The 21342-nt window shown below is 47.0% G+C and overlaps 1 protein-coding gene across 3 annotated transcripts in view; it reads right to left on the reverse strand.

Annotated features, from left to right (window-relative positions):
* KIF15 (kinesin family member 15) overlaps nt 1-21342 on the reverse strand; it is a 927215-nt gene that overhangs the window by 242035 nt on the left and 663838 nt on the right. For all 3 annotated transcript variants that reach the window (XM_078663524.1, XM_078663523.1, XM_078663522.1), the window contains exon 31: nt 21258-21333. In XM_078663524.1, the coding sequence (XP_078519650.1) occupies nt 21258-21333 (76 nt within the window). The remainder of the gene's footprint in view (nt 1-21257; nt 21334-21342) is intronic.

The following is a 21342-nucleotide window of genomic DNA, read 5'->3' on the forward strand; positions in this document are numbered from 1 at the left end:
CAGCGTCTTGTATAAATAGACTTTGCAGATAGACTCGTGGCCATGAGGATGACAACTTGAGGTAGATCGAACACAATCAACTGCCGCCTATCAATCATCATGAGTGCAGGCTTGCTGATCGAGAACTTCAATGATGTGAGAAGGTTTGCGTGTTCTTGAGGTGGTCTACGATCGACTGTGGTGAGCCCCCCCTTCAACAGTCAGTTGTCGAAGATCCAAAGATCGACGGCGAACACTCATCACTTTCGTGAATACTTGTTGGAAGCTTGTAAGGCCGAAGAGGAGGACAGTAAATTGAAAATGCACCTAACCCGCTCTTGAATCACAAGCACCATCTGTGGAACTGAGGGATGGGCACATAAAAGTATGCGTCCTGTCGTCAAAGTGAACCACCCAGTCACCCAGATCCAGCGCAGAAAGAACCTGGGCCAGTGTGAGCATTTTACATTTTTCCTTCCATTGGAAGGCTTTCAGAGGATGAAGATCTAAAATAGGATGATGGCCTCTGTCCTCATTCAGCACAAGGAACTAGCAGGACTAACAACCCATCCCCACTGCCAAGGCTGACATCCTCTTGATGGTCCTGTTTTCCAGTAAGGCCTGCACCTTTTGCAGCAAGATGGAAAGTTGCTCCTCTGAAAGTTGCCTGATGTGGGTGGAACTGGGTGGGTCAGAGTGAAACGGAAGGGTATATGCCAGCGATCGTTAAAACCCATTTGCCAGAAGTGATTAATTGCCCTCCTGGGAGAAAATCTCTGCTTCTGGCTGTTCCAGTGTGGTTGTGTGTTATGTGCAAACTAAATTGGTTTGGAGGCTGATGCCCTTGGGGCAGGGGGCACGTGGGGGTGGGCTGATACTGCGAACAGGGTTGTCCTTGGTGACCTGTGCGATGTCTGCTTGATCCCTTGCCATGAAATGGCCAGGGTGGCTGTTGCAGGAGTGACTGGGCCTGATTTAGTCTATATGCCAACCCTCTGAAAATATTTGCTGGACAATGTCAGGATCCTGAAAGTTTCTAATTAGTCGAATCTAGACAAACAATGCTGGTCTAATTGCCTAGAGACTTACTGGTATTTCAACCTCATATCTTCAGACAGTACATTGTGCTGAGGTAAGAATTGACAAACTGTTCTAGCAGGAGCAAAAATCTGATTCGATTTGGAGAAAGAATGGCTGTGTAAAAAAGAATAAGGGAGTGAGAGTGAACTGAAATGCTATCAAGTACACCCCCTCTAACAAAGGCCTATTACACATGAAAACATCTCAAAGAGCTCATGTTACCCATCAGCAACTCTGTTTGCAGGTGAAGTGGGGCCCCTATGATGAATCAGGACACCTAGTGTGGGTGAGGGGTCAGATTCATTTTGAAAGATAATAGTACAATTGAGTACAAACAGGCTCAATTGTCAGTCATCTCAGAAAGAGCAAAGCTGATGGTGAACTGACGAGCTGGAGTGGAAAGTCCCGATGCTCTGTTTTGCTTAAAGCGTTCATGGGCACAAATTGGCAGAACCAATTGAAAGGGGCATCAATAAGGGATGCTTGCACATCTCCAGAAAAGCTAACAGATCGCATCCATGCATGTAAGCAGAGCACCACATTAGTGCCCCCCGATCGCTTCCAAGCAATCAGTAGCACCAAGATCAGCCATACCCTCCTGACTACCCTGAAGGGTTTGAGACAAAAGCCATTAACTCCTCCAGGACCACCAGCAAGATCTCGCTGGCAATGTCACATATGGCATGAGTATAGAAGCCCAACAGACACACCACACTGACCAACCACAATGCCAAGCTGGCCAAGGAGAACAATCGCTTTTTGAATGCCTCAGCCCTTTGACACCCTGTCTGAAGAAGCCATGGGGAAAGAATTAGGATTCACTTTGCCGATAGACGCTTGGCACCACCAAACTCAAGAGTAGGATGTAGGGTAACAAAATCTAGGTTGTCATTTCTGGGCACTTGCCTTTCAACTTGTGGGCAATACCAAAACTTAGCCCAAGTACCCATGAGGGTGACAGTGAGGGCTTTGTTAAATTGAGTTAAGGGCTCAGATAAGGACATTTGTCTTGACTTCAATAAATGGCAGTAGTAGGTCTAGAACCTGAATTACATGTCTAATGACTACATGCAAATGAAGCACTCTGCTTTGGGAATCAAAGCACCCAAAGTCAACCCAGTATTACAGAGTATCACTCACTGGCTTCCTGCAAATCTACATATACAGTGTAGTTATCTTAATGTGGGGCTCATTGACATCACCATCAATATTGTCAGGTTGGGGCAAATTATGGTCAGGATCCAAGTCACTAAGGCTTTAAGGAAGTCTATGTCATAGAGGAAGGTGAATAAGAACATCCTACAACCGGATACGCTGCAGTAGAGGCATAAAAAGACTTGTCCGGGTTGAGACAGATTCAGTTTGAGGCTGGACACCGAAGGCAACAGGTGTTGGATCTCCGGAGTGAGCTGAACCGGCACACATGAAAAATGAATCATTGCAGGTCTTGGATTAGGAGTGAAAATCTGCACCGGAGTTGGTGACGAACCAGAGACCGGTTCAAGGGGTTTAGATGGGGCGAGGGCAGACCAGTCAACGGTACCTTGATCAGAGGCCCCTGCAAATCCTTGATGGCCTCCTTAAAGTCCTCAACCTGTTGTTGCATTATCAATGATCTAGGATATTCAGACTCAGCAGGACCAGTCATGGAATCGGTTCTTCGATTGGGGGCCAGTGATGATTTGATTGGAACCATGACGTCCTCCTGACTGCTCTTTGGTTGGACAGAGTGGCGGGTTGTCTTCTTGTGCTTTTTCAACCTTGACCTGGACTTATCTGACGACTGCGAACATCTGTCGTGGGCAGGTCCTTGAGAGCGGGAACAGGTCTGTGCCATCAACTTGGATTGGGAGTGAGACTTCAGCAGCGTCTGTGACTTCGGGAACATACACCTTCGCTTCACAGTCCTGGATTGACTGAGTGTTGGAGGACACATTTTTCATAGGTCTTGGAGTTGTACACCAGAGGTAGATCTTCTGCAGGATCAACACAGACATCAATTTCTGACTGTGAAGCCAAGAAGCTCTGCATCTGATTTAAAGACGCAGAAAGAAAGTGACGGACATTGACCTGCAAGGGTTGTCCTCTATATGCGATACACTGTCACTACCGGGGTGGAACGAGGACCAATGAGGAGCTGCATGACGCCACCTAGTAGTGCGTGAAAACACTGCTGGGAAAGCTTCCTGACCCAGTCTAGTGCCTAAGGAATATTCTAAAGGTGAGGAATCTGCTGCTAGAAGAATCCATCAGAATTAAGTTTTTCTCCAAGACTGAGCAATTCTTTCTGTACTGCAGAGATTTAAAACTGCATCCAGCCAGGTCACAATGGTGCTAACTGGAGCCATTCATGTTGAGACATACATGTGGGAGGTGAGACAAAAAGAGCACCTGGTTAAAGTCAAAGCAGTTTATGCATCCCCCAGGTTGTTTGAAAATAACTGATGTTGTATGGTTGCTGGATTAGTATCCTCTGGGTGTAGCCCTTACGACCAGACACCATGAGAGTATTTATATGGAGTAACTTGCAATCCAATTGTGAAGAAATTATGTGAAAAGAAATGCCGGAAAGTGCGCTTGCTATTTGATAGCCATATTTGTCACGTGATAACATGATCAGAAGAAGGAACACTTTATTGTTAAATCTAAATTGTGAGAGCACAACTCCTGTCGCGTAAACGACTGGAGAATGCGTATGTCTTGGTAATACACAAAGTTGGGAAACCCTTTTGTTAGACCTGGCACCATTGGCGTGGGTATCCCTTCCATTTTTGCTGTTGCCTCATGTGTTTTTCCTGGTGTTAGATGCTTTGCGCACTGTGCTACTGCTGTCCAGTGCCACAGTGCAAGTGCTCCCTATTGTAAAATGAATGTATTAATTGGTGATTCCATGATTGATTGTTTGGTTTACATGTCTGACCCTAGTACAGTGCACCAGGGGTGCCCAGGGCTTGTAATCCAAATGCTGCTAGTGGGCCTGCAGCCCTGGTTGTGCCACCCACAGAAGCAGCCTTGTAAACTGTGTCTAAGGTCAGCCATTGCAGAGCCTGTGTGCAGTCTGGTACTGTCATGCTGACTGGGCAAGTGCACCCACCTGCCAGTCCCTAAAACCTTCCCTTTTCTTCATATCAGTCACCCCTATGGTAGGCCCAAGGGCAGGGTGCATTGTAAGTATAAAGTAGGACATGCCCTGTTGTGTGTGGCATGTCCTAATAGTGAATTAGGATTAGTTACTTACCTGTAATCCTAGTTCTCTTCCAGGGGTATACTCATTAAAGTCATAAGCACTAAATTATCTCCGCCCATGAGCGGGAACCCGGAACACAAACAATATACATATATATGTGTAAATATACCAAAAAGTACATAGTACTAAACTAATTATACACATATACATGTATAAAAACCATAATATGCAGCCTAACATATATACATAGGGTAATAAAGCCAAACTTACACACGTTCTGAAGCATGAAAATATGCTGTATATAAATGCAATAAACAGGCATGAGCCTAAAATGCATTTCATAACCATGAAAACATTTTATTTTCATCAAAGAACCTGTTGTAAACAGTTATTAGCCTAAAAGGCTGCATATGAAAAAATGTCTGTGTACAGAAAATCAGACTGGCACCCTGCCTTTAAGGCCCCAGAGAATCTGCACACTTTGCCTTTAAGGCCTCCAGGAGAACTCTGTTCCCATCATGCACCACAGGTGTCAGTTAGGTCAGTTCTTTTGTACGGTACAGTAAACTTTAGCAGGAATCTGCACTTAAAAACTTCCTAATGCATATTGAAAAAACCTCAATGCTACTGTTCGCCCGGGGAGGCGGGAGGGTGCTTATGACTTTAATGAGTATACCCCTGGAAAAGAACTAGGATTACAGGTAAGTAACTAATCCTTCTCTTCCAGGGGATACTCATTAACAGTCATAAGCACTGAATAGAGTAGCAAGCTCATACCCACCAGAAGCGGGCGAACAGATAAATGCATAGCCACACTTTTAAACCATAGTGTTTAGCTAGAATTAGCAAACAAATTTCTGAGGGATGCTTGTCCCACTTGTGCATCAACCTGCGCATCAGAATCTAGACAGTAATGGCGTGTAAACGTATGCACTGAACGCCAAGTAGCTGCTTTACATATCTCTGAAATAGCCACATTCCTAAGGAGAGCTGTGGTAGAAGCTTTCCCCCTCGTAGAATGTGCCCTAGGTCTACCTGATAAAGACTTGTGGGCTAGCAGATAAGCCAGTAGAATACATGACACTATCCACCTAGAAATGGATCTCTTGGACGCTGCCAAACCAGTATTCGTAGGACCATAGTTCACAAACAGACGGTCCGTGTGCCTCAAAGACTTTGTTTTATCTAAGTAAAATTTCAAAACCCTTTTCAGATCTAACGAATGTAGAGCCTGTTCAGCCGGACTCGAAGGGTTTGGGAAGAAAGTAGGCAATGTTATGGTTTGATTAATATGAAAATCCGACACCACCTTGGGCAGGAAAGCAGGATGAGTTCTGAGCACCACTCTGTTTCCATGAAAAATAGTGTACGGTTCATTGCAACACAGAGCCTGGATTTCGCTCACCCTACGAGCAGAAGTGATGGCCACCAGGAACGCTACTTTCCAAGATAAGTGTTGTAAAGACGCTTTATGAATGGGTTCAAAGGGGGGATCCATTAACTTGGTCAACACCACATTAAGCTCCCAAGGTGGAGAAGGAGACCTGACTGGAGGATACACCTTCCTTAAACCTTCCAGAAAATCCTTCACCACAGGCATCCGAAAGAAAGAGATCTGTCTTGGAGATTTTCTATAAGCAGTTATTGCAGCAAGATGGACTTTGATGGAACTAAACTGCAAACCAGATTCAGCAAGGTAAAGTAGATAAGGTAAGATCACCTGTTCTTGACCATGCATAGGGTCAAGACCCTCACTCTGACACCAAAGGTAAAAGCGTTTCCACTTAAATCCGTAGGATTGTCTTGTAGAAGGTCGCTTTGCTTCCTTAAGAATGTTCATACACTCCGGATTCAACTGCAAGTGCCCGTACTGGATGACTTCAGGAGCCATGCTGCCAAGCGCAGGGAGGGCAGATTGGGATGAAACACTCGCCCCTCCTGTTTGGACAGAAGATCCGGGCGACAAGGCAATCTCCTGTGTGGCACTTCTGACAACTGGAGGAGATCTGGGAACCACCACTGGCGTGGCCACTCTGGGCAAATCAGTATCATTCTGGAGTCGGTCTTGTACATCCGGTTGATCACTGCCAGTATCAACGGTGTCGGTGGAAAAGCGTACAGCAAGTTTTGACACCAGTCTATCAAAAGGGCATTCCCTTGAGACCCTCTCTGGGAGAACCTGGACGCGAAGACGGGGCATTTTGTGTTTGCGGCATCTGCGAACAGATCGATGTGTGGTGTTCCCAAGCCTGGAAAATGCTGTGCGCGACGTCCTCGTTGAGAACCCAGTCGTGCGCTTCGACGAAGTATCTGCTGAGGTCGTCCGCCTGTGAGTTGAGACTCCCTGGCAGGTGAACCGCTGTTATTGACAGGTCTCGTGCTAGCAACCAATGCCAGATGGTCTGGGCTTCTATGGACAGAGTCCTGGAACCCCCCTGCTTGTTTAAGTAATACATTGTAGTTGTATTGTCTGTTTGCACCAGGAGGGACCGAGTCTGTAGAGATGGAGCCAGGGACTTGAGAGCAAGATGGACCGCTCTGAGTTCGAGTAGATTGATGTGATATCCTTTCTCGAAGTCTGACCATAGCCCTTGTACCTGGAGAGGGCCCATATGCGCCCCCCAACCTTGGAGAGAGGCGTCTGTGATCAGAGTCTGCGTTGGTGGGTCCTGATGAAAAGGAACTCCCTTCATCAAGTGTGTCTTCTTCATCCACCACCGGATGGAATCTCTTGCAGACTGTTGGAGATGAATTCGATCCTCCCAGCATCCCGTCCTCTGCTTCCACTGATCTTCCAGACACTGTTGTAGAGGACGCATATGCAAACGTGCGTTTGGCACGATGAAGATGCACGATGCCATGGACCCCAGGAGAGAGGACACTTGCTGAACTGTTGGACGTGCAGACTGAAGGAGAAGAATACACTTCGCCTTGATGGATAACCACCTCTCCTCCGAAGGAAACACGTTTTCTTTTTCCGTGTCCAGTTGAGCACGCAGGTAGTGGATCTTCTGGGTGGGGTTCATTATGGACTTCTTGTAATTAACTTGAAGACCCAACTTGCACAGGAGTTGGAGGCATATCGATAGATGTTCTTCCAGTAGAGATGGGGATGAACTCTTCAGAAGCCAGTCGTCTAAGTACGGATATATGAAAATCCGTCTCTTTCGAAGACAAGCCGCAACTACCGCCATACATTTGGAAAATGTTCTGGGAGCTGATCTCAGGCCGAATGGGAGTACTGCGTACTGATAGTGAAGAGCAGCTACTTGAAACCTGAGAAACTTGTGATGTTTTCTGGATACCGGAATATGAAAATAAGCATCCTTCAGAACGATGGAGCACATCCAATCCCCCTGATGTAACTGGGGGAAGATCTGATGAAGAGCCAGCATTCGAAACCTCTCCTTTCAAATGAATTTGTTCAACCGTCTCAAATCCAGAATGGGTCTGAACTCCGTAGCTGGACCTTTTTTCTTTACGAGAAAAAAATCGAGAGTACAGGCCTTGACATCTCTGCTGAGAAGGTACTAGTTCTATGGCCTTCTTCTTCAGAAGGATGTTCGCTTCCTGTTGTAAACGCTTTACATTCCACTGTAACATCTTTAGAGGACGCATGACAGGGGGTGGCTTCTTGAATCTCAAAAGGTACCCGTTCTGAATGATACCCAGCACCCATCTGTCCTTTGTGATCTGTTTCCACTTGTCCAGAAAACACACAACACTTCCTCCAACCGGAGTGGCACACGGTTGTGGAGGAAGCCTCCGTTCATTGTTTTTGAGGCTGTTTGGTAGCGGATGACTGCTGCCTATTTCCATTGCCTCTGCCTCGCCCAGGTCGCCGCTGTCGGAATTGCGACCTCTGTTGATTCTGGCCTTGGTTTTGCGAGGACCAATTAGTCTGTTGGCTCCTCTGCTGGAAAGAGCTCTTGTCAAAGGGACGAAAATTACCCCGTCGTTTAAAGTCTTTCTTCTTTTCAAGACCTACGGCCTTAAGAGTGTCCAACTCCACTTTCATCTTGGACATCTCATCGTCAGCGTGAGATCCAAACAGAGTCGAACCATTAAACGGTAAATTCACTATTTTCCTCTGGGCCTCAGGCTTTAGCCCAGTAAGGCGAAGCCAAGCTGAACGCCTAGCACAAACACCATGTGCATAGCCATGCGCTGACAGATCCGCCGAATCAGCAGCCGCGCTAATGCTCTGGTTAGCCACCAGTCCGCCTTCATCCACAATTTCCAGGAAATCCTTTCGATCTTCCTTAGGGAGTTTATCCGCAAAACAAGCCACTGAGTCCCAGAGCAGACGATCATAGCGGCCCAGTAAGGCTGCCGCACTGGCCACTCTCATGACCGACCCCGAGGTGTTACACATTCTTCGCCCCAAGGAATCCATACTCTTGCTATCCTTTTCAGGTGGAGCAGAAAAGGTAGATGCTGCAGAATGCGCTTTTCTGACTGCCGCCACAATAAGTGAGTTTGGAGGTGGGTCAGAGCGCAAAAATAGTGGATCTTCTTCTGGAGCCTTGTACTTTTTTGCAATCCTAGAAGGACCTGAACCCACCGTGGCCGGAGTCAAGAATGTTCTCATTGCAGGTTCTATCAAACCGGGCACTAACGGCAGAAGAGGCCTGCCAGTCGTCTTGTGATGCAAGGTTTCAATGATGACTGACGTTGCCACTTGGGGGACTGCCATCTTGATGTTGAACTTATTCGCCCCACGACATAGCACATCATTAAATGTGCTCAAATCATCTACGGGAGACACTCTGGAAGGCGGAGTAGATGATATAGTGGGAGAATAGTCTCTATATGAAGACCTTGAAGAGGACGCAGATGACGTAGAAGATGGTGAAGGGGTTCTATGCCGTCTCTGAGGAGTTGCCGATCGCTGCCTCCTACGCTCCCTCGAACGTGATCTCTCTCTCACTAGGGATTTCGAGCGTGATCTTCTATGCAGCTCCGTCTGAGGGACCGGAGCCCTCATCCCCATCAGTTCTGCATCTGGACGCATCTTCCAATCTCTCAGGCTTTCCAGCCACCTCGGTGACATGTTAAGAGGCCGTTCTACACGCTCAGGGGAAGCCTCAGGCGAAACCTGCACAATATGCCGCCCTGCTGAAGACTTAGAGGCTCTGGAGACTACAATGTGCTCAGAGTTTGATGATAAGAACAATTCCCAACAGGTATCAATTGGAAGACAATTTCAACAGGTGTATGCAATATGCATTACAAAGGAAAGAAAGTAAGGAGTCACTGCAGTTTTTTGAAAAAAGGCGGGTATTATTCACCACTTAAAGAGCAAGGCGGGTCTGTTGCAAAGTTATACAGTTAGACAGCACTGTACACATCAAATGGGGTGACAACCCGGTGGCACTTGGGGAGGGTGATATATACATGAATATATACAGTGAATAGTGGTGGTAGTGCAAGTGCTGGGGTGAAACAGCGTGGTAGGCGCGTAGTGACAATAAGTGAAATATACAGAGTAATGGCTCCAGGGATCAAGTTGTAATCACTTAAAACAAGAATGAGTCAATTTCAGGAGTACAAAACAAGTAGGGCGCCATAAAATTAAGCTGTGTGGTCGACGGCGTTTCGATCCCCGTCAATCGGGATCATCATCAGGACTGGGTTGTCGAGGGAACAGTGCTGTGGGGTAAGAGAAGGGCTAATCAGTGGAGGTGACCATATTAAATTAAATTAAATTAAGGGCGCGCTAGTGGCTCGCAGTAGGGAGACTGCTGGGAGAGTAGGAGTGACCCTGTGCATTAGATAGGCAAAGGCGGCAGGCAGGTAACTGGCAAGCAACTACGGAGCTAGCTAAGGTGTCTGAAAGCAGCAGGCAGCTAGAATTACGCAGGAAACTGGCAAAGGGAACTAGCTAGGGTCTCTTGAGGGCGGCAGACGGCTTGAGTTACAGGCCGGGTCTTGCGTTGAAGGACAGGCACAGGGGCTATACATAAGTATGTAAAAACGTGTGGCATTTAACTGGCGCCAGGGTAAGCAAGCAGCAGGCAGCTAGAATTACGCAGGAAACTGGCAAAAGGAACTAGCTAGGGTCTCTTGAGGGCGGCAGACGGCTTGAGTTACAGGCCGGGTCTTGCGCTGAAGGACAGGCACAGGGGCTATACATAAGTATGTAAAAACGTGTGGCATTTAACTGGCGCCAGGGTAAGCAACGTGCTGGTAAGGGTAGTTAACTTACATGTCCGCCAATGGCAATTTCATGCGGATGGAAGGGCTGGTGTGTAAGGTCCAATGCTGCACGAAGAGGGAAGCTTTAATTAGGTGGTGCAAAGGAGTGAGAAAGCATATTCCCAATAGATAACCAATAATTACCTGACTAGCGATTTGGACGGCTTGAGGCAGCGGGGGTGATCGGCGTCTGAGAAAGGGTAAGGATAATTAAAATCCGGGTGCCACAGGGCTGGTAGAGTCAAAAAGGGGGTCGCACAAGGTGTGCGAGTGGCTTACCTGAATAAATCAGGGCGTCGGATCGGCTATCGCGATGGGCAGCTTCTGGCAGTAAATGCGGGAGCTGAGCGCGGTCCGGTGGCAGCGCTTGGGAAAATAGCCATGGGAAAGGGGCGGGGTGAGCGAGGAGGCACCGCAGCAACCAGCACAAACAGGAAGAGCAAACCGCGCGCGCTCTCTGTACAGAGGCGGAGCGGGGGGTGTGTGACCATCGGTTGTGATGGCAACCACAGAAACAGGAAGAGACCAGGGTGTGCGATGCCGAATTTAAGAGCTAATGGACACGAGTCGGGGCAGGTCATGGTCAAAGGCAAAGCGCACGCGTCAAGGGGTTATTCAGCAACCACGAACACAGGGAGAATAGTGCATGAATATTATATAAACACATCCTCAATTAAGGAAAATCAGACATTTATACTTGTTTACATCAGACAAGGTGCATTACTGTTTACAATGAAAAAACGGTAATCAGCAATGTAAGTGAAGGTACAGTTGTTCATGCTATATAAGGCATTAAGTCTAGAATGTAAGGGAAGACAGAGTCAACAGCGATAATGGAACTAGGTTGGCATCATCATACTGTGAAAGTCCGGGGTAGGCTTGCAAGATTACAGTTACAATTGGGGTGGGATGCCTTAGTATGCATATTCATAGGCGAGATAGGCTAAAGCAAGGCAGTTAGCAGTCGACATGGCGATTTACAGGGGGCCAAGGACTGGGGATGCACTTCAGACAGTAATGGTATTGTTCCACTCATCAAAAGTGTTCAACCCATGGTTCACTGAGTCCACTCTTGAAATCCATTTACATTCCGCTCTGTTGAGGAGGGCGGTCATGTTTCCACCTCTGACAGGTAGTGTGGGTTTTTCGATGACCGTCCATCTTAGATCTGTATCCGCATGTGATTTCTCCAAAAAGTGTGCAACTAGGGGAGCTGTTAGTACCTTGCAATTTATCCTACTTTTGTGTTGGATTATCCGTTGCTTGACCATTTGGGTGGTTTGGCCAATGTAGAGGAGATCACACGGACAACGGATGGCATAGATGACATTCTGGGTTTTGCAGTTAGAGTGGTGTGTAAGTTGATGGGTTTGCCCATTAAAGAGGAATTCTTTAGTGTTTGCAGTCAACTCGCATACACTGCAGGATTGACATTTGAAGTGTCCAAGTACTGGATCCATCCCCCAAGCAGCGGTGATGGTGTGTCTTTGAGTTGAGGTGGAGGCCCACGTGATCGCTCGTACCAGGTGGTTGGCGATGTTGTTGCCCCTCTGGTAGGAAAAAAGGGGTGGCTCCCGAAATTGTTCTTCAGAGCGTAAAATGGGCCAATTTTTCTTAATTATTTTGGACACTTTGTTGCTGTCCGGGCTGTATACTGACACGAAGGGAATTATTGTTCATGTACAAGAACATCTTCTACCTACAAGTGAAAGGAGTATCTATGGGCGCTTGCTTCGCACCAAATTTTGCTATTTTATTTGTTCACGAGATGGAAAAATCATTGATCCTCAATTCCATCAATCTGTACCGGCCCCAAATCCATCTGTGGCGCCGGTACATAGATGATATTCTACTAATTTGGAACGGAACATCAGACACTCTTGTACTTTTTGTTGACTGGTTGAATACTGCACAGGAACATTTAAAATTTACCAGCGAATGGGCCAAGAATGAGCTACCTTTCCTTGATGTCACCATTCATGCTGAAGACGGCGTCCTTGGTACACTACTTTTTCGAAAACCGACGGAACGCAATACCCTTTTGCATTACTCAAGCTACCACCCTAGAGGCTTACGAGACGGCCTACCCTATGGCCAGTTCCTAAGGATTCGCCGCAATTGTAAATGGCGTAAAGACTATTTCAGGGAGGCAGACATACTGGTTACCAAATTAACCAACAGAGGCTACCCCAGACGCCTTGTCACCAAAGCCAAGAAACGAGCCTGGTACAATCATCGCGAGGATCTACTGGTTCCCAACATCAACAAGAAGACCATGACCCGAATTCCCTTCGTGTCAGTATACAGCCCGGACAGCAACAAAGTGTCCAAAATAATTAAGAAAAATTGGCCCATTTTACGCTCTGAAGAACAATTTCGGGAGCCACCCCTTTTTTCCTACCAGAGGGGCAACAACATCGCCAACCACCTGGTACGAGCGATCACGTGGGCCTCCACCTCAACTCAAAGACACACCATCACCGCTGCTTGGGGGATGGATCCAGTACTTGGACACTTCAAATGTCAATCCTGCAGTGTATGCGAGTTGACTGCAAACACTAAAGAATTCCTCTTTAATGGGCAAACACATCAACTTACACACCACTCTAACTGCAAAACCCAGAATGTCATCTATGCCATCCGTTGTCCGTGTGATCTCCTCTACATTGGCCAAACCACCCAAATGGTCAAGCAACGGATAATCCAACACAAAAGTAGGATAAATTGCAAGGTACTAACAGCTCCCCTAGTTGCACACTTTTTGGGAGAAATCACATGCGGATACAGATCTAAGATGGACGGTCATCGAAAAACCCACACTACCTGTCAGAGGTGGAAACATGACCGCCCTCCTCAACAGAGCGGAATGTAAATGGATTTCAAGAGTGGACTCAGTGAACCATGGGTTGAACACTTTTGATGAGTGGAACAATACCATTACTGTCTGAAGTGCATCCCCAGTCCTTGGCCCCCTGTAAATCGCCATGTCGACTGCTAACTGCCTTGCTTTAGCCTATCTCGCCTATGAATATGCATACTAAGGCATCCCACCCCAATTGTAACTGTAATCTTGCAAGCCTACCCCGGACTTTCACAGTATGATGATGCCAACCTAGTTCCATTATCGCTGTTGACTCTGTCTTCCCTTACATTCTAGACTTAATGCCTTATATAGCATGAACAACTGTACCTTCACTTACATTGCTGATTACCGTTTTTTCATTGTAAACAGTAATGCACCTTGTCTGATGTAAACAAGTATAAATGTCTGATTTTCCTTAATTGAGGATGTGTTTATATAATATTCATGCACTATTCTCCCTGTGTTCGTGGTTGCTGAATAACCCCTTGACGCGTGCGCTTTGCCTTTGACCATGACCTGCCCCGACTCGTGTCCATTAGCTCTTAAATTCGGCATCGCACACCCTGGTCTCTTCCTGTTTCTGTGGTTGCCATCACAACCGATGGTCACACACCCCCCGCTCCGCCTCTGTACAGAGAGCGCGCGCGGTTTGCTCTTCCGGTTTGTGCTGGTTGCTGCGGCAACTGACAGTCACACCCCTAACTCCGCCCCTCTCCATAGTGCGCGCGCAGTGCCTCCTCGCTCACCCCGCCCCTTTCCCATGGCTATTTTCCCAAGCACTGCCACCGGACCGCGCTCAGCTCCCGCATTTACTGCCAGAAGCTGCCCATCGCGATAGCCGATCCGACGCCCTGATTTATTCAGGTAAGCCACTCGCACACCTTGTGCGACCCCCTTTTTGACTCTACCAGCCCTGTGGCACCCGGATTTTAATTATCCTTACCCTTTCTCAGACGCCGATCACCCCCGCTGCCTCAAGCCGTCCAAATCGCTAGTCAGGTAATTATTGGTTACCTATTGGGAATATGCTTTCTCACTCCTTTGCACCACCTAATTAAAGCTTCCCTCTTCGTGCAGCATTGGACCTTACACACCAGCCATTCCATCCGCATGAAATTGCCATTGGCGGACATGTAAGTTAACTACCCTTACCAGCACGTTGCTTACCCTGGCGCCAGTTAAATGCCACACGTTTTTACATACTTATGTATAGCCCCTGTGCCTGTCCTTCAGCGCAAGAGCCGGCCTGTAACTCAAGCCGTCTGCCGCCCTCAAGAGACCCTAGCTAGTTCCTTTTGCCAGTTTCCTGCGTAATTCTAGCTGCCTGCTGCTTGCTTACCCTGGCGCCAGTTAAATGCCACACGTTTTTACATACTTATGTATAGCCCCTGTGCCTGTCCTTCAGCGCAAGACCCGGCCTGTAACTCAAGCCGTCTGCCGCCCTCAAGAGACCCTAGCTAGTTCCCTTTGCCAGTTTCCTGCATAATTCTAGCTGCCTGCTGCTTTCAGACACCTTAGCTAGCTCCGTAGTTGCTTGCCAGTTACCTGCCTGCCGCCTACGCCTATCTAATGCACAGGGTCACTCCTACTCTCCCAGCAGTCTCCCTACTGCGAGCCACTAGCGCGCCCTTAATTTAATTTAATATGGTCACCTCCACCCCCACTGATTAGCCCTTCTCTTACCCCACAGCACTGTTCCCTCGACAACCCAGTCCTGATGATGATCCCGATTGACGGGGATCGAAACGCCGTCGACCACACAGCTTAATTTTATGGCGCCCTTCTTGTTTTGTACTCCTGAAATTGACTCATTCTTGTTTTAAGTGATTACAACTTGATCCCTGGAGCCATTACTCTGTATATTTCACTTATTGTCACTACGCGCCTACCACGCTGTTTCACCCCAGCACTTGCACTACCACCACTATTCACTGTATATATTCATGTATATATCACCCTCACCAAGTGCCACCGGGTTGTCACCCCATTTGATGTGTACAGTGCTGTCTAACTGTATAACTTTGCAACAGACCCGCCTTGCTCTTTAAGTGGTGAATAATACCCGCCTTTTTTCAAAAAACTGCAGTGACTCCTTACTTTCTTTCCTTTGTAATGCATATTGCATACACCTGTTGAAATTGTCTTCCAATTGATACCTGTTGGGAATTGTTCTTATTTACAGTATATACCCATCCCAACTTGGTCTATGGGTTTCCTCCTGTTTATCCTATACAGAGTTTGATGAGCCAGATGGAGTCCCTTGTCTGGGCACCAATTGTCTGTCATCTGATACCTGCCCTGAGGTTGAGCCAGAATGCGCCACCACAGAAGAATCCTGGTGCACTGTCTCTTGACCCGCCGCAGACCTGTCGTCTTGCTGACCCTGCGGTGAAGATGCCACTAAAGGTTGTGGGCTTATTTCTGACCTCGACAAAGACCTAAGTGAGGTCCGAGAGGCTGGTCTTGATAGTCTCGAAACCGACCTGTTATCAGGTGGGGGAGACCTAGACTCTGACACTCCATGCTTCGAGCCCGAAGCAAGTTTCGACGTCGACCTACGTCGCGATGGAGACCGCGACCTTCTCTTTTTAGGTCTCGACGTCGAATTCTTCGACGCCGATCTTCCTCTCGACGTCGACCTTTTCCTCGACGACGACGTACGTCTCTCTCTCGACCTCGGTCTCCCCTTCGACGTTGATCGATGACTCCCTCTCGACGTCGACACTGGATCCTTCGACGTCGACACTCGATCCTTCGACGTCGGAAGCCTCTCTTCTCTCGACGTCGATCTCTTACGATCCTTCGACGTCGAAACTTGCACCCCCGACGTCGTCCTTACTGCAATCGACACCAGATGTCTCGACGTCGAAAAAGATTTCGACGGCGACTGTCGAGACGCTGAACCTTGCCTCACGAGCGCACCTTTTTTGACGGCGACGCTCCCTGGAGTCGATGTTTCTTAGTTCTACCTTCAGGAGAAGCTGTTCTTCGACGTTTGGGTTGAGAAGATGGCTTAGCAGATGATAACAAGCTCTTAGAGTCCTTCTCACCACGGCTTTCTCTCTCCAGAAGGCCGAGCAACCTCATTTTCTCCCTTTCTCTTAGAGTCCTACTAGAAAGGTTGAGGCAGTGATAACACTCTTCCACCTTATGAGAAGCTGGAAGACAAACCACACAAACAGAGTGTGGGTCCGTTTTTTACATCTTCTTCCCACAGGAAGGACATTTGTAAAATAAAGGTGGCATTCTGACTAAAAAACCACCAACAGTTTAGTCAGAAAAAGGTATTAAACCACCACCAGAGAAGTATATTGTCAAAAAAGACAAGAAAAAACAAACTTCTGACAGAAAAAACTGCAAAATTAGCAGAGCTCAAGTTCCAGGTTCGTCACAGAACAAGCCGGAAAAAAGAACTGACCTAACTGGCACCTGTGGTGCATGATGGGAACAGAGTTCTCCTGGAGGCCTTAAAGACAAAGTGTGCAGATTCTCTGGGGCCTTAAAGGCAGGGTGCCAGTCGGATTTTCTGTACACAGACATTTTTTCATATGCAGCCTTTTAGGCTAATAACTGTTTACAACAGGTTCTTTGATGAAAATAAAAGGTTTTCATGGTTATAAAATGCATTTTAGGCTCATGCCTGTTTATTGCATTTATATACAGCATATTTTCATGCTTCAGAACGTGTGTAAGTTTGGCTTTATTAGCCTATGTATATATGTTAGGCTGCATATTATGGCTATTATACATGTATATGTGTATAGTTTAGTACTATGTACTTTTTGGTATATTTACACATATATATGTATATTGTTTATGTGTTCCGGGTTCCCGCTCATGGGCGGAGATAATTCAGTGCTTATGACTATTAATGAGTATCCCCTGGAAGAGAACAGCCATTTTCGTTTTTTACTATTGTAAGGCTACCTGTTCTCCATAGGCCTGAATGGGCTGTTAGAATTGTTACATTTTATAATCCTAACTGACTCAGAGAACATGGTAGAAATTTGAGTTTAGTATGCCTGAACTCAGAATAATAAAATACATCTTTTAGTAAAGGGCGCTCATATAGTAATTAGCACTTCATTTTGCCTCACAGATAATTAGTTTGGTGCATCCAAAATATGGGAAGGGAACACCCTACTTCCCTACACTCAATCAGGGATTGAACAAAACTTAAACAATAATCCTTGGAGCACACTTGCACATTCAAAGTTCAGTTATCAATAAGCGGAGAAATCAGCAAAAAAGTCGGTTGGGCTCTTGTTGTTCTTTTCTTTTATTTCACCCCATTCCAATCCCTTTGTGCCAACGTGTTTTGCTGTGGTTGGGTTAACCTACGGCTTCATCAGGGCTGGAAATAAAGATTGCACATGTGTAATTACATACAGTAGCACTAGAATCAGTGCCAAAAGAGCCCATATTAATATTCTGTGTTTGAAAATGCCACTTTTAGAAAGTAGGTATTTTCTTGCCTAACCTTTCGAGCCTGCCTCTGCTGGGTTGTGTATTCCTCTGTCTGGAGATTGTGAGTGACAGGGCTGGGGTATTCCAGGAAACAGGCTGGGGCAGCCCAGTGGTGAATAGAGAGATCTGCATCTAGATGGGAGGGAGGAGTTGCACCTGGGACCTGAATAGGGCTGGATCTTCCCTCTAAAATGCTGGCTCCACCTCCTGTGGTGTGTCTGATGTCTCTGCAATGCAATGTGAAAGGAAAGAAGGAGTCTAGTAAACAGAGTGCTCCAGAACTGGTTTGGACTGGGCAAAGGTCCCTCTGCCCTCAGAGGACAAAGGATTTTGTGGTATAAATATTGGGAACCTGATCCCAAGAAATTAGATCACTTTTGGACTACAAGAAGAAACCTTTGCTGAGGAGAGGAACCTGAAGAAACTGAGGAGAGACTATCCCTAAGCTGAAGTGCTGCTTGGGGGATTGGCCTGCAGTGGTTGTCTGACTGCCAAAGAAAGGAGAAAGAACTTTGTATGCTTTACTTTCAACTTGTGAAGGATCTCCAAGGGCTTGGAACAGAGCTTGCCTCCTGCTGAAGTCTCAGGGACAACAGACTTCACACACCAGCTTTCCAAAAGTATTGCTGAAGTGCCTGCAGCTGACTTTGTGGGGGATTTGCCTGTCGCAAGGAGCTGGAAGTGCGACTCAAGATCGAGAAGCGTATCGCAGAACTGCCGCTTCACAGCTCATTGCCAGAGAAGAGGATCGATGTCGCCGCAGATGCAGCCGCATCGCTGGGAAGCTTGTCGCAGGGCCGGTCACGGCTCGCATCTTGCAACGTATCTCGCATCGCCGGAGAAGAGGATTGACATCGCAGCAGACGCCGCATCACCGGGAAGCGTGTCGCATCAAGGAAAGAGCGTCAGCTTTATTTCTTTGCACCAGAACTTAGCCGCATTTCCATCGCTGCAACATTACTTGTTGTGGAAGCACAACGCATCGTAAGGTACATTGACGCAAAGTGTTGCATCTTAAGAACTGATCTTAACTAAGCTAACACTACCATCTAAAAGTAAAGTATTGTGGATTTGTGTCGTTTATTGGTCTTGTGGTAACTCTATATAAAGTATATTTATTTTTGATATAAAACCTGTGTGGTGTCCATTTGTAGTGTTGTCACTGGGTTACTGTATGTGGTCACAAATGCTTTATACACTGCCTCTGAGATAAGCCTGCCTGCTCGTGCCAAGCTACCAAGGGGGTGAGCAGGGGTTATTTTAGGAGTGTACCCCCTTACCCAGACTAGAGGCAAGGGTCCTTATTTGTCACAAGTACCTACCTGTGCCAACTAGAGACTCCCAAATCTAACACCTTTGAAATTGATTCAGATTCATTTTAGCACATTTGCATCGCAATTGGAGTGCATATTCCACCTTATTACTACAAGTAGCTGGTGTAAAAAAACCTTGCAGCATACATGGTTTAAGTTACAAGCCATTGGCAAAACCAATCTAAACATATTTTTAAGGAGAATAGCAAAGATGCTGTGACAGGGAACAGCAGTGTTGTAACACACAAAGTCTTAATCTCAGCGAACGAAATGTAACAAGCATTTGCAATGCAATAGGTCTCGCATTTACGTGAGCTTGAGCTATTGACATTGTAAATGACAATGGCTTTTATTTTTGTTTCTGTTTTTAAAACATAAATAAAAGGCATTGTTATTTACAATGCCAATAGCTTAAACTTGCTTAAATGCGAGACCTATTGCATTGCAAATGCTTGTTTTTATACCTGTCTTTTAAAAGCACACACTTCACAACTGGCAGTGAGGCTGTAGTCCGAGTGTCCTTGTACTACTGAGCTCCCCAAATCAGTTACATAACCATTCAACTCCAACACAAACATGGCACCATTCTTCAGACTTGGCCCCGCACAAACTCATTAATAATGTAATAGCACCAATAGTTGTCTTACACACAACATCAGTATTGTCAGCTTTAGCCTAAACAACCCCCAAAACCGGACTATCACCAATGTGCCCAACACTAAGACACTAGCAGTGTGGCAGTATTAGAAGCCTGGCTTTTAATTCCAGCTTCGACACTTGGACAAAAATCGACTGTATCTGAGGGAAAGGACAAACTGGCTTGGAAAAAACATCGCAAGTGTCAACCTCAGACCCAGAAAAAGACTGGATTTGTGTGCAGTACGTGGGTGCTGGAGTGAGCATCCTTCTGCAGGCAGCAGTACTTAGGCCTCTGCACGGCAGAGTCGCGCCCCTCTGACAACCCTTCCTCCCCTTGTGTGCATGCTATTTCCTGCTCCCAAGAGCCACTGATGGGAACCGGAGTGAGGGATGTGCCAGACGAGCCACCGAGGACCCATCACACATGAGTAGCCTTGCACACTCAGTCTCTGCAAGATTGTTTGCATAGAGGTGCGGGTGACACTTTAAGCAAATCAACTTTTAAAGCTAATCGCAGTTGCATTGTGGGAATTGCAGTTTCGTTTTTTACTTTGTGAGTGTAGATTATAACCAGGGCAAAACGGTAACCAAGAACAAAAACATTTCCTCTCCGTACATTTGATGAATGAGACAAAAACAATATACTATAAACGGCAGTCCCACCCAGCTTTATATTTTTCGTGAAGAGGGAGCCTACCCCTCATTATGCCCGGAGTGAAGGTATCACCGCAGCCGGCCCGATTCGGCACGAAAACCGGAAGTCAGGCAGCGTCATGCCTGCCGTGGAGCGGGACTTCCGCGGGAAGGCCGCGCCCATGGAGTGGCTGGCCGAGAGGAGAAGTGGTGACGCAGGGCTCCCATGCCTGAGGGAGAGCCCCCCGGTGGCGGCAGAAGTAAGGAGAAGGCCTGGGTCAGAAGTGGCGCCTGAGGCCGCCGATGCAAGTGCAGGGCTCCCATGAGTGAGGGAAGCACCGCGTGTGCCAGGTCATGCGAGGCGGAGGAGATGAGACCAAGGGAGTCCTGGGACGGAGCCTGTAGCAGCCACAAAAGAGCCTGGTGAGTGGGACTCAGTTGTACCGTGGGGGCTGGTGCGTGTGTTTGTTGTTGAGTGATCGAGTACGCTTGCACTGGCAGGGGGCGGCTGGTGCGTGTGTGTGCGCGTTCACAAGTTAACTCCCGCCTCAAACCTAATTAATGCAGCGTCCAGCACCAGCGTACATGTGCAGATCTGAAACATTAAATGCAAGCGAGTCTTCTTGAGCGCATACACCTGCTCAAATCGCCCTGTGCGTGCCCATCTCCTGTCCCACTTCCGAGGCAAGTCAGCAACAATAGATCTCGCTGGCAACAGCAGCGCTTTCGCGCCGCGTTCGCCAGGCGAGACCTATAAAGGGGCTTACTGTTCCTATAGGATGCCATTTCTTATATTACTTACAACAGGAAAAGCAACAAAAGTCAAAAATATTTACAATAAATATAAAGAGTTTTAACGAAAATAAATTTAAAATGATCACAAAATACATACACATACCTTTGCAAGTCTTTCTTCAGCAACCTCTTTGTCAACCCCATTCCTAACATCCTGGGCACCTGAGGAAGTATGGTCACTGAAATAG

Source organism: Lissotriton helveticus, chromosome 10 (genome assembly GCF_964261635.1).
Source record: "Lissotriton helveticus chromosome 10, aLisHel1.1, whole genome shotgun sequence".
Taxonomy (NCBI): Eukaryota; Metazoa; Chordata; class Amphibia; order Caudata; family Salamandridae; genus Lissotriton; species Lissotriton helveticus.